Source organism: Gracilinanus agilis, chromosome 5 (genome assembly GCF_016433145.1).
Source record: "Gracilinanus agilis isolate LMUSP501 chromosome 5, AgileGrace, whole genome shotgun sequence".
In the NCBI taxonomy this organism is placed as follows: Eukaryota; Metazoa; Chordata; class Mammalia; order Didelphimorphia; family Didelphidae; genus Gracilinanus; species Gracilinanus agilis.
Genome location: NC_058134.1, coordinates 284449710 through 284468068, shown reverse-complemented (window position 1 = coordinate 284468068; position 18359 = coordinate 284449710). Strand labels below are relative to the sequence as shown.

Here is an 18359-nt window from a genome sequence, read left to right as displayed (position 1 = left end):
AAAAATATTCAATATACTATTTCATGGGATAAGTTTGCTACTGGAAATAAAGAGAATATTTATTGAAAAAAATAATGCTACATGGGTTTTTAAATTAATATCATGTGTTTTTCTGTATGCTATGTAATTAACATTTTTATTTTAAATTTTTTGTTAAATAAATAATTTAATAAAAGTCATAGAGGATATTGATTCTTAAAGAATTCTGGAAGACTTTGTATTTTAATACGGAGGCTTCAAGAATCACGATACAAAAGAAAATTTCATAAACAAAGCTTAGTTTTTGCAAACCATGATAGACATTATTTGGGACTTTGGAGAAATAAACCTGTTAGCATAGTAAAGAGAAGGATTCAAATATCCTGAGGATTAAGGGAATGTGTGTGTGTGTGTGTATTGCAAGAATGATAATGTAAAACAATAAAAATGGAGCACAGTAGGAATGATGACTGGCAACAACTACTGAGATGCTAAAGTATGACCAATAAAAGCAACAAGAAATATCCAGGGAATTTGGAGAAGAGATAACCAATTTGGGCTAACAAAGTTCCTTGCCTGTTTGGTATTATCAAAAAATAAAGTAAATAATCTGAGTAGGTGGGTGTTAGGAAGGATAAAGGGGAATATTAGGGTGATTATAAGGTGATTTGGGGAGGAAATAAAGGTATGGGAAGATATATAGGAGATAAGGGAAATGGGATATGTCGGAGAGGGCAGCTCAAACAGGTTTATTCTCAGAGGCTTGAGAAAGAGGATACAGGGAGGAAACCAGGGCCAGTAAGAAAATGTTTAGGTTTGACTGGAGGGTTTCTCTTGTTAGTTTCAAAGTCTCTTGAGGGAGGGGTCGAGGGGGCTCCTCCCTGCCAGTCAAACTGATGGCTGGAGGAAGTCTTGGGGAGGTACTTCCTGTCAAGATGGATGCTACAGTTGTCTCAAGAAATAAAAGAAAATGATTCTTTCCTCTTGGCCCTTGTCTTAATTTTTGACACAATGACTCACCACAGGGTTTGAATAGGTAACAAGGGGATTTATTAATACCAGGGTCAGTCAGAAGGGAAGAGGGGTTCAGGATTTTCTAATTGCTGCTAGGGATGAGGGGTGAGGGTGGGGGATGGGTTGCGGAGAGGTTTAGACAGAGAGAGAGCCCGGCTCTCTCAGGCAGGAAGATTTGACTGCCTTTTAAGTAAAGTCTTTATCAAACCTAGGGGTAACTTATTTGAGGATTCTCTAATTATCTAAAAAAAAAACTAAAACCCCCAATGTCTAATCACCAAGCCCTCCCTTCCAACCAGAACCCAAAGGAAAATCAGGGAAGGGGAGGGATGGAGATGGGAGATCAGGGAGAGGTCCAGAGAAATGAGATAGGTCCAAATTTCCCCTAAACAAAACAAGCACCAGCCAAGGCCAAAGCAATTAGGCCAAAGCAAAAGCCTCCAACCACAACGAAAGCCAGAAGGCAAAAGCCCCATCAGTTGGAACTTCACCTCTAGTTATAGCTTTAAGTTCTAACTGACTTTCTGAACATTCTAAGATGTTTAACTGACTTTTTGTGACCTTTAGAAATTACAGAAGCAAAAAGTTTCTGTTAGCCACCTTGCATTACAGTATCCATCCTAAGACAATAGTATAAGTAAATATACTCTGAAATGAATACTATGTAACTCCTTTAGTTGAGAAAGAGACCAGCTCCTGTGTGATTTCTGGTCAATCTGTGTAATTGTATGCACTTAATAAATGCTTCCTAACTTTACTTAACTTTTAAGTGGGGTTAATGACAATAACACAGAAGATATAAGTTCCCAGATTCTCTAAGTGGGAGCAATAAGCCCCCCAAATGAGAAGTAATTCAAAGTGTACCTAGAACTTTCTTTGAGAAGGGCACTTCTGAGTGAATGGTTATACTAAGATTAGTCATTTTGAGTCCAAAAAAGGAACTGATCACTCATGGCAGAAATATTCAAAGATTTCAAGCAGGAAGTGGAACTTGAATCTATGTCTTTTAGTGAAAGGGGTAAATAGATACTAAAGATGTCCTGGTGGAGCTAGGCAGCTTTTTATTGCTGTCAGATTAAGCTGAACCCTGAAGTATATAAAGATCAGTAGGATGTGAGAAAAAGTGGCTGAATCCAAAAATGACTGTGTGGAAACCTAGCATCCCAGGTATAGGAATCTCAGTCATTTCTCTGGGAAAACTTTCTGTTGGAGTTTGATGAAAGGAAATAATAAGAGTAAGCATAATAATTGTAAGAATTAGGTATTTCTAGTTCCACCCTTATCATTATGCCAAATTTCAAATATAATAGAAAGAGAGGTAGAAACTTCAGGATCTCATAGGAAATTGGCTAATAGAGATTCCTCCCAAATATACCATTTGCCAGAGAATTCTCAACAGTTCCTCTATTGACCTAAGAATCCCTTAGACAATGTGGGAAGGGGCATTGGCATGCCAGATTTAATCATGTAATCTGGACACTCAGTATCTTGACAATCTGATGTAATAATTACATCCTCACATTTCTATGTGGACTGGTGCCAGAGACACCTGTTTAAAGTCATTTCCCCAAGGTTAATTTCATGAGAGATTCATTAGTGACTTTTGATCTTAGATCCCAAAGGGCCTTTTGTTTGTGAATTCTTTTGATCCTCATGTACATATAGCAGATGGAACAGACAAAACAAATATCCTCTGCCTTCAGCATATAATTTGAAGGGAAACCTTTCTCCCTCTCCAGATAGGTGAAACCTTCTACACAAGCAAGTCCCTTTCCATCAATGGTCTTATCATCCTTTTCACTATGAAGAAGAAATGAAACATTTCCCATTTTTAATTTCAGAGAGAATTTAATTCAATAACAATTTAGAGATGGAAAAAGGAAAGAGAATTAGGGCAATATATTTGAGAGTTCTAGGAGAGACCTGTCCATTACCCAGTCACCTCTGATTGTGAGACTGTGGGTTACCATTAGTGAAACCATGGCCAGTAGTACACATAAACCTTACCCTTAAACTAGTGTTGCTCAGCTTTAACTGGTGTCTAAATCAGCCAACCTTACATTCACCAGTGAGACATAAACTTGATTAGAAAAGTAAGTATATAATTGTTTGTTTTGTCATTATCATACATTTTGGGAGCTATGAGAATGAAATGAGGGTGGCTAGTTCTCCTTTACGAAAATCTTCCCAAAATAATCCAGCATGTACTATGTACATTTCAGAATAAAATCCCACAATAGTATGTGAGATAATTGATGGAAATGGGGTCAGGGATAGAGCTTCATACATAGGTGTTACCTACATGATTTCAGGGGTGTTAGAAACTTTCTCTTTTACTCTATGTTTTATATTTCTGGAACTTCCTCTCTCCTAGCTATTTCCATTGAATGAATGAGTTTCATCACTGAAAATGAAAACAACCCTAAGAAAGTTGATAAAAGAAGTATTTTTCAAGTTCTGGGAGTGTAAGTTACTGAGGGAAAAAGGCATCCTATTGGAGGAGGAAAGAAGAATAAGATTTCCCAAAGAAGAAAGAATTGTTTAAAGTGGCACAATGGGCCCTAGGCTTCAAAAGAGGGAGAGTGGTCTGAAAGGGCAGGAAGACAAACTCAGAGACAAGTTTCTACTGTGCCACAATTCTGGTCATGAAACAATCTAGTTAAGTTCCAAGAATGTATACCATACAAATATAAAATATCAAGAACCACTTTCCTTATTTAACAAACAGTTCTCAAAATAACTACTGAAAATTAGCTACAAGAAGCAGCTGGGTGGCACAGTGCTAGGGCATAGAGTCCAAATAAACTGAGTTCAAATCTTATCTCAGACACTTCCTACCTGTGTGTGACCCTGGGCAAGTAACTAACCCCATTTGCCTAACCCTGGCCCTTCTGTCTTAGAGTTGATACTAGGGACATGAAGTAAGAGTTTAAAAAACATATTTTGAGAGGCAGCTAGGTGACTTAATTTGCTGAAATCCAGGCATAGAGATGGGAAGTCCTGAGTTCAAATTTGACTTCAGACACTTCCTAGTTATGTGACTCTGGGCAAGTCACTTAACCTCTATCTGTTACTCTTTTATGGCTTGGAACCAAGATACAGTATTTATTCAAAGATGAAAGGTTAAGGGTTTATTTTTAAAAAAGAAAATTAGCAATAATTATTAAAATGTTTTAAAGTATGAAATTTTAAAATCCAAATTAAAACAACTCTGAGGTTTAATATTGGATAGGTCATACATATTAGCAATGGTTAAAAATAGATAAAATAACCAATTTGAGAGTATCTGGGCTTGGGGGAAGGGAAGCAAACTAATTTACTATTAGTCTAGGTATGGATGGCCAAAATAATCCATAAAATAATTTGAAATTTTCTGAGAAAAGTGACTAAACTATTAGCCAGTGATCAATCTAAGTATATTCCCACAGAAGGTGAAAGACAGACAGAGCAGCAACAAAATGGTTAAGAAATGATTGTCTCACAATTGGATAATGGCCAAAATCCTTGTGGTATGTGAACAAATGTGTATTTGGTATATATTATCATAGATACTCATTGTGTTGGTCTAAGGTTGTTTTTTTCCTATATCACAAAGAGATTCAGTAAAGATGGTATAGCTGGAAATCATTATAATGGGAAAATAAAAAGAAGAAATGACATGGAGGAAAGGGACTCAGAAAAGAAGGAATTACAGACTAGGAACAAAAATCTTTACAAAAGTACTCTGAGCATTAACTGGTCCATAGCTGAAAGACACTGAGGATAACAGAATGTTAGGAGAATATTTTTAAGCCAATGAAATAAAAAAGGAACCAAGAGTGCCTTATAACATTTATATCCAAAGTACCTGAATTGTTGCTGCATTCTAACATGGCTCTTCTTAGACTCAGAATCAATCTCTCTCTCTTTCTCTCTCTCTCACAGATCCATTTTAATAGAGAAGTCAGGAATGAGAAACCATACAGGGATAACATTCTTCATTCTTCAGGGATTGACAAATGATCCACAGTGGCAGGTTCTCCTTTTTATCTTTCTATTTCTTACCTACATACTGAATTTAACTGGTAACTTGACTATTATCACCCTAACTTTCTTGGATCCACACCTCAAAACTCCTATGTATTTTTTTCTTAGAAATTTTTCATTCTTAGAATTGTCATTCACAACTGTCTGTATTCCAAGATTCCTGTACAACATGTCAACTGGGGATGATACTGTGACCTATGCTGCATGTTTCACTCAATTATTTTTTGTTATCTTCCTTGGAGCCTCGGGATTTTTCCTCTTGGCTGCTATGTCTTATGACCGCTATGTCGCCATATGTAAACCCCTGCACTATGCAGCTATCATAAACAACAGAGTCTGTAACCAGCTCCTGATAGGGTGTTGGATGTCTGGGTTGGTGATCATTCTTCCACCACTCAGTCTGGCTTTTCAGTTAGAATTCTGTGACTCCAATGTCATTGACCACTTTTTCTGTGATGCATTACCTCTGTTGGAGATCACATGCTCTGATACAGAATTAATAGAAAAAATGATTTTAATCTCTGCTGTGTTGACACTCATTATCACTTTAGTGTTAGTGGTTCTTTCTTATTCCTCTATTGCCAGGACTATTCTAGGATTTCCTTCAGCCCAGCAAAGGAAAAAAGCCTTTTCTACTTGTTCCTCACACATGATTGTACTTTCGATGACCTATGGCACCTGCATCTTCATTTATATCAAACCTTCTGCAAAAGAAGGGGTAGCTTTAAACAAGGTGGTGACAGTGCTCGCAACCTCTGTGTCTCCAGTAATGAATCCCTTTATTTATACCTTGAGGAATAAACAAGTGATACAAGCTTTTAAAGATTCATTCAAAAGAATTGTATTGATCTCAAAGCTGTAAGAAGCATTAGAGGTGCAACACGTAAAAAAAATCTAAATAGCTTTGAATAATTTTTATGATCCCTTTGATTCTCATATTAATGACCTTTTATGCATAGCTTGGCATGGAATCTCACAGATCCTTTTCTCTCCTATCCAAAAACTCCCACCTTTCTCCTTCCCAGGTCATGCCTCTTTCTAAGGTGACAGATGCTTTCTAAAGTTTTTACTTGCTTTCTATCACTTTGTTCTATAATATCATTTCTGTAAAATTGAAAGGATATTTATTTGAAACCAACTATATATAACTCATTTATACTAAAAATTTTCCAGCCAGTGTTTAGTATGTACTAGATGCTATTCTAATAACAAAGGTAAAAATATGAAAAAAGAAAGGCAATCCCTGTCCCCTCCAGGAAGTTTAGAATCTAACCATCAGGAAAACATGCAAAAGAAAAATAAAAATTGGAAGGGAGGAAAAAGGTACCCTACATGAAGTGAAGAACTCAGTAGGAAAAGTCTCAAAATAGTCTAGTCAGCAATAGTGAATGACCGTAGTAACCTAGTGTTTGATAAACAATGATCCAAGCTTTTGAGAGAAGAATTCATTATTTGTCAAAAACTTCTGGGAAATACAGAAAAAAGAATGGCAGAAACTAGACATTTTTCAATATCTCACATCATAAACAAGATAAAGTCAAAATGGATATATGACTTAGAAATAAAGGTTTATCTAGTTTTGTGATCTTAGGCAAGTCACTTAATTCCAATTGCCTAGCCCTTACTACACTTCTGCTTTAGAAGCAATACATAGAAGATAAAAATTTTTAAAAAGAAATAAAGTATCATAACATAAACAAATTAGGGGAGTACATAATAATGCAATGCAATTTTATATCCAAATAATTCATGGAGAACATGATGAAATATAAAATGGACAAATTTGATTACATTAAATTTAAAATATTTTGTACAAACTAAACCAATGCAACCTAGAAGAGAAACAAAAAACTGGGGGGAAATTTTATAGCAAGTGATTCTGACAAAGGCCGTATTTTTCAGACATATAAATGAGTCAAATTTAAAAGAATATAAGTTATTTTCCTGATGATATATGTTCAAAAGAAATGAACATTCTCAGAAAAAAATAAAAGTATAGTCCCATAAAAATGCTCAAATCACTATTGGACAGAAAAATGCAAATTAAAAACCTGAAGTACCATATCACATCTATTATGAGATTGGCTAATATAATAGAAAAAGTAAATAATAAATGAAGAGGGAATGTGGGGAAATTGGGAAACTAATACCCTGTTGGTGGAGTTTTGAATTGATCTGAACATTCTGAACATCAATTTTGAACCATACCCTAAAAGCTATAAAATTATGTATACCATGTGATTCAGAAATACCATAACTAGTTCTGTATCTCAAAGGGATCAGAGAAAAAGAGAAAGGACCTATTTGTACTAATATATTCAAAGAAGCTCTTTTAAATCCTTAGAAAAGGATTGAAAAATTGTGGGATATCGAGAATGACTAAACACATTCTGGCATGTAATTGTAATGGAATACTATTGTGCAATAAAAAATGTCATATGAGATTATTTTTTAAAAACCTGGAAAGACTTATATGAACTGATGAAAGTGAAGTGAGCAGAACCAGGAGAGTAATGTTCATAGTAATAGCAATGATTAAATCAGCAGTACAATGATCCATAAAAAACTCCAAAGAACATATGATGAAAATGCTATCAGCTACCAGACAATGAACTAATGGAGTTTTAATGTATATTAAAGCATAATAGTTTTCACTATATTTTCTTTGTGAGCTTTTTCTAATATGTGTATATGTTGTCTTTCACAAAATTATGAACATAAAAATATTTATTTTATATTAGAACATGTATAATCTATATCAAATTACCTACTCTCTGATGACAACATGAGGAAAGGGAAAGAGGGAAAAAATTTGCAAATCAAATATCAGGAAAAACATTAAAAATTGTTTCCTCATCTAATTGGGGAAAATATAACAAAATGTTCCTGGAGAAAAATAGAAAAATATACAAAGTAATGTATTTATATGATAAATGAGGGTCTGTCTGAGCTGAGTTCTCTCCTTAATGGGAAGTTTGGGAGTATATAGACCCATGATCCAATCAGAGGCAGAAAAGAGTGATGAGGTAGCATGCCAAGATTAATGAGATACTTTGGGATTATTAGTTATTCCAGTAGTGAACTTCCTGAGGCTTGGTGTATGTATTAGTGAGAGAAAACTAAAAGTAGTGAAGGTAAAGTAAGGAGTAAAATTGTCCTGATGATCCATAATATAAAATAAGAAAGCCCAAATACTACAAACTCCTGCCTCAACACTGAGACTGACTCTGTGTAAATTGTCATTTTGGGGTTTGGGCTTAAAAGTTGGAAGGCAAGCATCAAAGACTAAAAATAAAACATCTTCCAGACTGAAAGGGTGCCTTAAAATAATAAATTAGAAATTATTACCTCCTATATTTTACTAACATATCTGTTTTTCCCACATCTGCAACCTGAAGATTTTTCATAACTCTGAATGTGACTGGGATGAACTCACTCATAAAATTGACACAGATAGCAGAGTGGACTAAATAGTAAAATCCTACCATACATTGTCTACAAGAAGCACACATCAGGCAGGTAGACACACATAGGGTAAATACAAGAGGCTGAAGCAGAATTTGTTGGGCATAAACTGAGAAAAAGAAGGCAGGAGTCTCAATCATGATATCTGTTAAAGCCAAAGTAAAAATAGATCTGGTTAAAAGATATAAGGAAGGTAATTACATCCTGATAAAAGATAGAATAGACAATGAAGAAATATAAATACTCAACATGTATGCAACAAATGGTATAGTATCCAGATGTTTAAAGGAGAAATTATTGAAGTATAAGGAGTAAATAGATAGTAAAACTATGCTTAATGGGAAACCTCAAATTTCCTCTATCAGATCTACATAAATCAAACCAAAAAATGAATAAGAAAAAAGTAAGAGATGTAAATTAAATCTTAGAAAACTTAGACTTAATAGATATATGGAGAAAAGTAAATAGGGTTAAAAAGGAATATACCTTCTTTTCAGCAGCTCACGATACATTCACAAACATCAACCATGAACTGGGGCATAAAAACATTGCAAACAAATGCAGAAAAGCAGAAATTATAAATGCAAATTTTCCAGATCATAATGTGATAAAAATTATCACTAGCAACAGTACATAGAGAGGCAAATTAAAAATTGATTAGAAATTAAATAATCTGATTCTCTAAAAGTGGTTGGTTAAAGAAAAATGGTAGAAAAAATTACTGATTTCATGGAAGAGAATGACACCAAGGAAACAACATATCAAAATTTATGGGATACAACAAAAGCAGTACTCAGGGGAAATTTTATATCCCTGACTTCCCATATTAAAAAAAAAAGAGAGAGAAAGAGGAGATAAACAAATTGAGCATGCACGTAAAAAAAAAGCTAGAAAAAGAACAAATTAAAAACCTTCAGATAAAGACCAAATTGGAAGTCATAAAAATCAAATCAAGTATTGGTTAATCTAATCCAGTGGTTCCCAAACTTTTTTTGGCCTACTGCCCCCTTTGCAGAAAAAATATTACTTAGCCCCCTGGAAATTAATTTTTTAAATTTTAATAGCAATTAATAGGAAAGATAAATGCACCTGTGGCCATCACCACTCCCCTGAATATGTGCAACACCCACCAGGGGGCGGTAGCACCCACTTTGGGAATCACTGATCTAATGTAATCAAGAAAAAGAAAGAAGAGAATCAAATTAACAGTATCATGAATGAAAACAGTGATCTCAATTCTAATGAAGAGGAAATTAAGGCAATTATCAACCTTTAGTTCACCCAATGATATGACAATAAATATAGAAATCTAGGTGAAATTGTCAAATAGTTGCAAAAAATATAAATTGGCTCAATTAACAAAAGAGGAAATAAAATACATAAATAATCCCATATCAGAAAAAGAAATTGAATAAGCCATTAACTAACTCCCTAAGAAAAAATCACCAGGGCCAGGTGGATTCACAAGTGAATTCTATCAAACATTTAAAGATGAATTAATCCCAATACTCTATAAACTATTTGACAAAATAGACAAAGAAGGAGACTTAGCAAATTATTTTTATGATACAAATATGGTACTGATTCCCAAGCCAAGAAGACCAAAAACAGAGAAGGAAAACTATAGACCAATGTCCGTAATGAACATATGCAGAAATATTAAGTAAATATTAGTAAAAATAAATAAAATATTAATTAAAATAGTAGCTAAAAAGGTAAAGCAAGTTATCACAAAGATTATTCACTATGACCTGGTGGGATTTATACCAGGAATGCAAGGATACTTTAATATTAGGAAAACCATATACTCCAAAGAGATAATAAGGAAAAATATTTGTACAAAAATGTTTATAGCCACACTCTTTGTGGTTGCAAAAAATTGGAAAAATGAGAGAATGTCCTTTGATTGGGAAATGGCTGAACAAATTGTGGTATCTGTTGGTTATGGAATACTATTATGCTGTGCTCAAAGGAATAAAGAACTGGAGGAATTCCATGTGAACTGGAATGACGTCCAGGAATTGATGCAGAGTGAAAGGAGCAGAACCAGGAGAACATTATACACAGAAGCTGATACACTGTGGTACAATTGAACATAATGGACTTCTCTACTAGCAGCAATGCAAGAATCAGGAGCAAGGCTGAGGGACTTAGGAGAAATAAAACTAGCCATATTCAGAGGAAGAACTGTGGGAGGAGAAACACAGAGGAAAAACAACTACTTGAACACATGGGCTGATGGGAATATTATTGGGGATGAAGACACTAAATGATAACTCTAGTCTAACTATCAATAATATGGAATTATGTCTTAATCATTGATACTTGTAAAACCCAGTAGAATTGTGCATTGGCTAAGGGGGGTTAGGGAGTTATGGGGAGAGGGAAAGAACATGAAACATTTAACTATGGGAGGATATTAAAAATAAAAAAATATCAGGAAAACCATCCACATAATTAACCACATCAATAAACAAATTACTAGAAATCACATGATTATTTCAATAGATGCAGAAAAAAATAGACAAAATACAACAATTATCCCTACTGAAAGCACTAGAAAATATAGTAATAAAAGGGCCTTTCCTCAAAATAATAAACAGCTTTTATTTAAAACCATCAGCAAATATCATCTGCAATGTGGATAAGTTAGATGCCTTCCTAATAAGATCAGGAATGCAGTAGGGATGCCCATTATCATATTATACTAGAAATGCTAGAATTAGCAATTAGAGAAAAAAAGAAATTGAAAGGATCAAAGTAGGCAATGAGGAAACTGAACTATCACTCTTTGCAAATTACATGATGATATACAGAGAGCATTCATGAAAATCCCTAAGAAACTAGTAGAAATAATCAATAACTTTAGCAAAGTTGCAAGATATAAAATAAACCACATGAATCATCAGTATTCCTACATGTTTCCAACAAAACCTAGTAGCAAAAGTTATAAAGAGAAACTACATTTAAAATCACTCAAGACAATATAAAATATTTAGGAATCTACTTGTCAAGACAAATTCAGTAATTATGTGAATATAACTACAAAACACTATTCACACAAATAAAACTAGATCTAAACAATTGGAAAACCATCAATTGTTCATGTGTAGCAGTGATTCCCAAAGTGGGTGCTACCACCCCCTGGTGGGTGCTGCAGCGATCCAGGTAGGCGGTGATGGCAACACTTTTTTTTGTATTACATTCTATTCTGAGTTCAATAAGTAGTTTCATAATTTCCAGGGGGCACTAAGTAATATTTTTTCTGGAAAGGGGGCAGTAGGCCAAAAAAGTTTGGGAACCACTGATGTGTAGGATAAGCTAATATAATAAAAATGACACTGCTACCTAAATTAATTTACTTATTCAGTCCCATAACTATCAAACAACCAAAATACTTTTTAATAGAATTAGAAAAAATTATTACAAAATTCATCTGGAAGAATAAAAGATCAAGAATATCAAGGGAACTAATAAAAAATGTGAAGAATTCAGACCTAGTATTACCAGATCTCAAACTATACTATAAAGTAGTGATCATCAAAACAATATTGTGGAACCAAGATAAAGGAGTAACTAGGACAGTAGCACAATTTCACCAAAAAAAATCTTCTCCAACCAAGATTAAAATACCACGACAAAATGAATACAGAAGTAAAAGAACCAACAAGGAGACAGAGTAAAACAACCTTGAAGAAAATAAAAACCCAAAAGGTAGGCAGAGACCATCTGGGGAACTGAAGTGAGATGGTAGCAGAGTTAGTAAGAGGTGAAGAGCAGGGAGTGAAGAGCAAGCCAAGAGCAAACCACAATCTGCCCCCCCCCCAACCCTCAACCCACATCTGCTGTCACAGTTTACAAACTTAAGACCAAGAAAACAGCCAGACCCTGAGATCCTGCCTGGGCAAATAGTGGTCCAAGACAACCCATACTCCTTGAAATTTCAAACCTGTGAAGAAGTCCAGAGTCACAGACCAGGGCAATCCGGGATGAAAGGGTTTGATCTTTGTAGGCCCAGAGCAAAGTCAGGAATCCCAGTCTGGGCTTGGGATGAGGACATAATCTACAGTTTGGGGTGAGGACATAGTTCTCAGGAGGAGCTTTCCCAGGATCTTTTTGCCCAAAACTAAGGGTGGAGCTCCAAGACAGGGCAATCAAGATATACCTGATTGAATCAAGAACACCTTGAGATCAAAACCTTGAGCCTAAACCTGGGGCTAGAATTTGATCTGCCCCTGACCTGATCAAGTTCAGACCAAGATCAAAAGCTTACACCCAAGCCTGAGGAAAATCTTTAAGTTATCAGCATCTCAAGGGTCAATTGAATCAGCACAGGCTCTTAGAGCTTTCAGCCCTCAGACCATCTTGTAAACCACCCAGAAAATAAGCTGAAATTAGCATCAAGGAAGGACTGAAGTTTAAGAGAGTACACCAAACTTCCTAGAAAGCAAAGCCTGTCTATAATTAGATAGGAAAAATGAGCAAACAGCAAAAAAAGCACCTCATTCTAAAGAATTTTTATGGAGACAAAAAGCAAGCTTCAGATACAGAAGGGGACAGTGAAAGCAAAGGAAATACATGCCAAGTCCAAAAGAAAAATATGGATTGGACACAGAAGCTGTAAGAACTCAAGAAAGACTTTAAAAACCAATTAAGAGAGGCAGAAGAAAAATGAGGAAGAGAAATGAAAGTGATGCAAGAAGAAATGGGCCATTTGAAAAAGGAGAACCAAAAATTGACAGAGGAAAACCAGGCCTTAAAAATCAGAATTTACCATCTAAAAACTAATGATCTCATGAGAAATTAAGAAACAATAAAGCAGAATCAAAGGAATGAAAAGACAAAGGAAAACATGAAATGTCTTATTGAAAAAGCAATAGAACTAAAAAACAGATCTAGGAGAGACAATATGAGAATTACTGAACTACCTAAATACCACAATGAAGAAAAAACCTTTGATATCATACTACAAGAAATTACCAAAGATCCTTGAATAAGAAAACAAAATTTAAATTTAAAAAATTCAGAGACTGCCTCCAGAAAGAAATCCTCAATTGAAACTTTGAGAATTGTAATAGCTAAATTGAAGAGCCACCAAGCCAAGGAAAAAAATATTTCAAGTAGCCAGAAAGAAACCATTCAAATACCATGGAGCTACAATCAGGATCACACAGGACCTTGCAACTTCTACATTAAAGGATCAAAAGACATGGAATATGATATTTGGGAAAGTAAAAGATTTTGGTTTATAACCAGAGTTGCCTATCCAGTAAAACTGAGTACATTCTTTCAGGAGAAAGAAATGGTCATTCAATAAGATAGAGTATTTCCCAGTATTCCTGAGGAATAAGCCAGACTTAAGAAAAAAACTTGAAGTCCAAACATGAGACACAAGAGAAGCCCAAAAAAGATAAATAAGAAAGAGAAAATTTATGGGACTCCTTAAGGTGAAAATGTTTATATGTCTACATGAAAAGAGGATTTCTGTTATTCTCAAAAATTACTCTTATTAATAGAGAAAATAGAAGGAATTTACTCAGCAAGAAAGTAAAGAAGTAATTTGATTATGATGATAGGATGTATATGATGATATATGATGATATGATGTATATGCAAATGTGATGATATGAAACAATGTGTATCTATGATATGATATATATGCATATGAATGACATGTAAAAATAGTCAAGGGCTGAGAGGGTTGTACTGAGAGAAAAGAGAAGGCAGAGACATAATGGGGTCAATTATATAACATAAAGAGGCATGAAAAAATAATAATACAGAGGTGAGGATAAGGGTGGTGATGGGCAATGCTTAAACTTTACTCTCATTGTAACTGGCTCAGAGAGGGGGAAATGAGTATACTCAGTGGGTTTTAGAATTCTATCATGCTACAGAGAAGTAGAAGGGGAAAAAGACAAGGGAAATGGGGAGTAACTGAAGGGGGGGAGTGAGGGTGTGACAAAAAAGCAAAATATTGGTGAGGAGGAATGGAGTGAAAGGCAACAGAGCAGGATCTAAAGGGGATAATAGAATGAAGATCAATACACAGTTAGTAATCATAACAGCGAATGTGAATAGGATGAACTCACCCATTAAATGGATGTGAATAGCAGAGTGAATTAAAAATCAGAATCCTACTATGTGTTGTTTACAAGAAATGCATTTGAGGCAGACTGACACATATAGATTCGAGGTAAAAGACTGGAGCAAAATTTATTATGCATCATCTAAAGTAAAAAAAAGCAGGAGTTCTGATGATGATACCAGACAAACTACAACTGCTCATTGGCTTTGGGAGGGGGAGGGGAGAAGGGAGGGTAAGAACATGAAACATATAACCACTGGAAAATATTCTTAATTAATTAATTATTTAATTTTTTTTTAAACTTAGAAAAAGATCAGATTAAAAATCCAAAAATCCTAAATTGGAAATCCTAAAAATTAAAGGAGAAATTAATCAAATTGAAAGTAAAAAAATGTATTGAATAATAATAATAAGAAGAATAGGAGCTAGTACTTTGAAAAAACAAATAAAATAGATAAAGTATTAGTCAATCTAATAAAAAAGAAAGAACCAAATTAACAGTATCAGAGATGAAAAGGGTGATCTCACCTCTAATGAACAGCAAATTAATGTAATTATTAAGAACTATTTTGACCAGTTAAATGGCAATAAATATGACAATCTAGGTAAAATGGGTGAATATTTACAAAAATATAAATTGCCTAGATTAAGAAAAGAGGAAATAGAATGCTTAAATAATCTCATATCAGAAAAAGAAATTGAACAAGCTATCAAGAACTTCCTAAGAAAAAATCTCCAGGGCCAGATGAATTCACAAGTGAATTCTATCAAACATTTAAAGGACAACTAATCCAAATACTATACAAATTATTTGACAAAATAAGCAAAGAAGGAGTTTTACCAATGAATAGAATTTATGACTAAACAAGAGAATATGTTGAGATATATAAAATATATTTTTGAATATATTAAATTTAAAGTTTTACACAAATAAAATTAATGTAGCCAAGGTTAGAAGTAAAGCAGCAAATTGAGGAGAAATGTATAGCAGTTTCTTCAATAGAAGTCTTATAGCTAAATATATAGAAAACTTTGTCATATTTATAAGAATACAAGCCATTCCCCAATTAAGTTACTTTTCATGACAAGGTTATATTTATAAATATAATGAAAGGGCTCAGTATTAGGAAAATGATAGAAAGAATATACCATATAGATAATGAAAATAATTAAAATCACAAAATTAATGCCATAGGTGAAGAAAAATGTGTTTCAGAAAAACAAAACCCACTTCTGCATTAAAAATTTTAAAGACATAGGAATAGAGGAACATCTATTAATATGGTACACTGTATATCTAAAACTTAGAAGCAATATTCTATATAGTGAAGGAATGCCATTAGATTTTCCAATAAGATTAGAGCTAAAGCAAGGATATCTTCTATCACTACTATTGTGATATAGTTTTAGAAATTCTAACATTAAGAAAAAAACTGAAGGAATAATCATAGACAAAGATGAGACAAAATCGACACTGTAGATGTGATGGTATACTAATAGAACATTTATTGATAAACAATTGTCTTGCTCCCAACAGAGGGAAACTTTCTGACCTCTGGCCTTAGAATCACATGTACAGATAGCTTGAACAGAAGCAACATCCACAAAAGACAGTATCACCAGTAAAGGTGATGCCTAACTGCACTCTGTGGCCAATTGCAATGCCAACAGTAATGGAACAGATGAGCCCTTTCTGCCTGAGAATAGGCTACAGAACAAAAATATTAGAGTGACCCAATCCATGTGGAGCAGGGCCTGAGTCTTTCAAAATCCTCTTTACTGCACCATTGTATAGACTGTTGTCTTGGATGGAGAAGGAAAAGTAATGCTTCCTAGAGAAGAATTGTGGCATAGAGGTGGCATATAGAGAGTCCTAGATTTCAGAAGAAGGGGTTACAGAAAGAACAGAAAGACGCACTCAGAGATAAGTTTCTTCTAAGCTCTAATTCTGACCTAAGCAGTCATGTTATGGGTAATCTTTCCTAAAACAAAACAAAACAAAAAAGAAAGTACTTCTTCAATGATCTGGTATCTGGGAAACAAGGATCATTGTTCCACACCTTTGGTGAGGTCTACAACAGCGGATTCTGCATCCTGTGTACTGAGCATACATAATCCAAGCTGAGATACAGAATCCTCATTTATCAAGACTCAAGAGGAATTTTCCTTAGGGGGTCTTGGGGGGAAATATTTTATAACAACCAAGCAAAATCTATTCCTTAAACTAATTGGATTCTCTTAAGGAAGTCTATTTCAGTGTACTATGGGGGAAATTGAATGCAGATGGGTCACTACTGAGTAGTTTCTGTGTAGTCCTGTAGTAGTGATGTCTAACTACTAAATAGAATTAACTAATTAGTGATAAACATTTGTGACCAGATCCTACTCAAAGCAAAATAGATTGATATTTATCCTTAGAATCACAAGGATAGATTGAGCAAATTTGAATAGATGGCATCTAAAAAGATGCAAAATAAGCACTGGTAAAAGAGAATGTTTGACTGTGGCTTCTCCTCACTGCAATGCTCTACTATGATGGAACAAATGACAAGTTACTATCTGAAATGGAGCTAAAATATGCAATTTTAAGAATAAGGATCCTGAAATACTGGGGGAACTGCATCAGGAAATTTCTCACAACACACAACCTGCTATTTCCAAATAGGGAAGGAGAGAATTCTGTTTCACTATCCAATATCCACAGCCCTTGGAATAAACACACCTACACCCCCTCAGCTCACTTCACTTCACCTTCCTGCCCTAGAGAATTAAAACCACAAAGACTTACATTTTTCCATAACTTTTTCTATCTCTGAACTTGGCTTCTGTCATTCATTGTATATAGAAAATATTTAAAATACTGTTATTTTAAAAGATAAAAAAGGGACTGCAGGAAGACAAATTGACTTATCAACATTCTCCAGTGATGTAAATCTTCTGCAGAAGCAAAGTAGATAGCATAACTCCATTGTGCGGTTGAAAGTGCACTATCTCTGCATTCATACACTCCAGTGCCACTTCCAAAATATAGTAATATGTCCCCTTTTAAAATTGAAACTTTTTTGTGGAAAAAGTTATGATCAGGTATTAATTCCTCGAGGTGGATTCCTTTGATAGGTCTTCTGTAAATTAGTTGCATAAAGAGTTAATTAAATAGGAAATTCTATATAGGAGGCCCTGGGTAGTCAAAAAAAGGACAAACATTTGGAGCCCATTTGGAGTGTAGGAAGGAACAACTTGAAAATGCTGATGAAAACCTTCTGCAATTTGAATATGCAAAGATAAAAATATGTAAAAAGAAAGACAATCCCTTCTCAGCATAGAATCTAATGAGGAAGACATTAAAAAAGGAAGCTGAAAAATCAGATGAAGAGAAAAGGTGCCCTAATGGAGGTACAGAAATCAGTCAGAGAAGTCCAAAAGTGAATGAAAGAATGTCAGAGCTGAGCTCTCTTCTTAAATGGAGGTTTGGCATTCATAGCCCCATCCTCTAATCTGGGCAAAGAGTAGTGATAAGGTAAAATAATAAAGCCAATGAGGCCCTACAGGATGATGAAGTCATCCCACAAAGTAAGCTTCCTCATGCATGATGGAGATGTCAATCAGAAAAGACTCAAAGTACTAATAAAATAAAATAAAATGAAATAAGAAATGAATTCTGATCTGTGTTATAAAACACAAAAGCCCCAATACTGAGAACTCCCCTACCTCAGTCCTGAGATTGTGTAAATTGTCATGTAGGGCTTTGGGTTTAAAAACTTGGAAGGTAAAAGCCAAGAAATAAAAA

General features: G+C 34.5%; 1 protein-coding gene across 1 annotated transcript; it reads left to right on the top strand.

Annotated features, from left to right (window-relative positions):
- The first annotated feature begins 4942 nt into the window (after positions 1-4942).
- LOC123249103 (olfactory receptor 6C2-like) lies at positions 4943-5881 on the top strand. Its single transcript, XM_044678086.1, has one exon. It carries the CDS (start codon positions 4943-4945, stop codon positions 5879-5881), a length of 939 nt encoding a protein of 312 aa, XP_044534021.1.
- The last annotated feature ends 12478 nt before the right edge of the window (positions 5882-18359 follow it).

What these genes read in the sequence shown, in the direction of transcription:
- LOC123249103 (XM_044678086.1), top strand. Translation starts at nt 4,943, where the DNA reads ATGAGAAACCATACAGGGATAACATTCTTCATTCTTCAGGGATTGACA.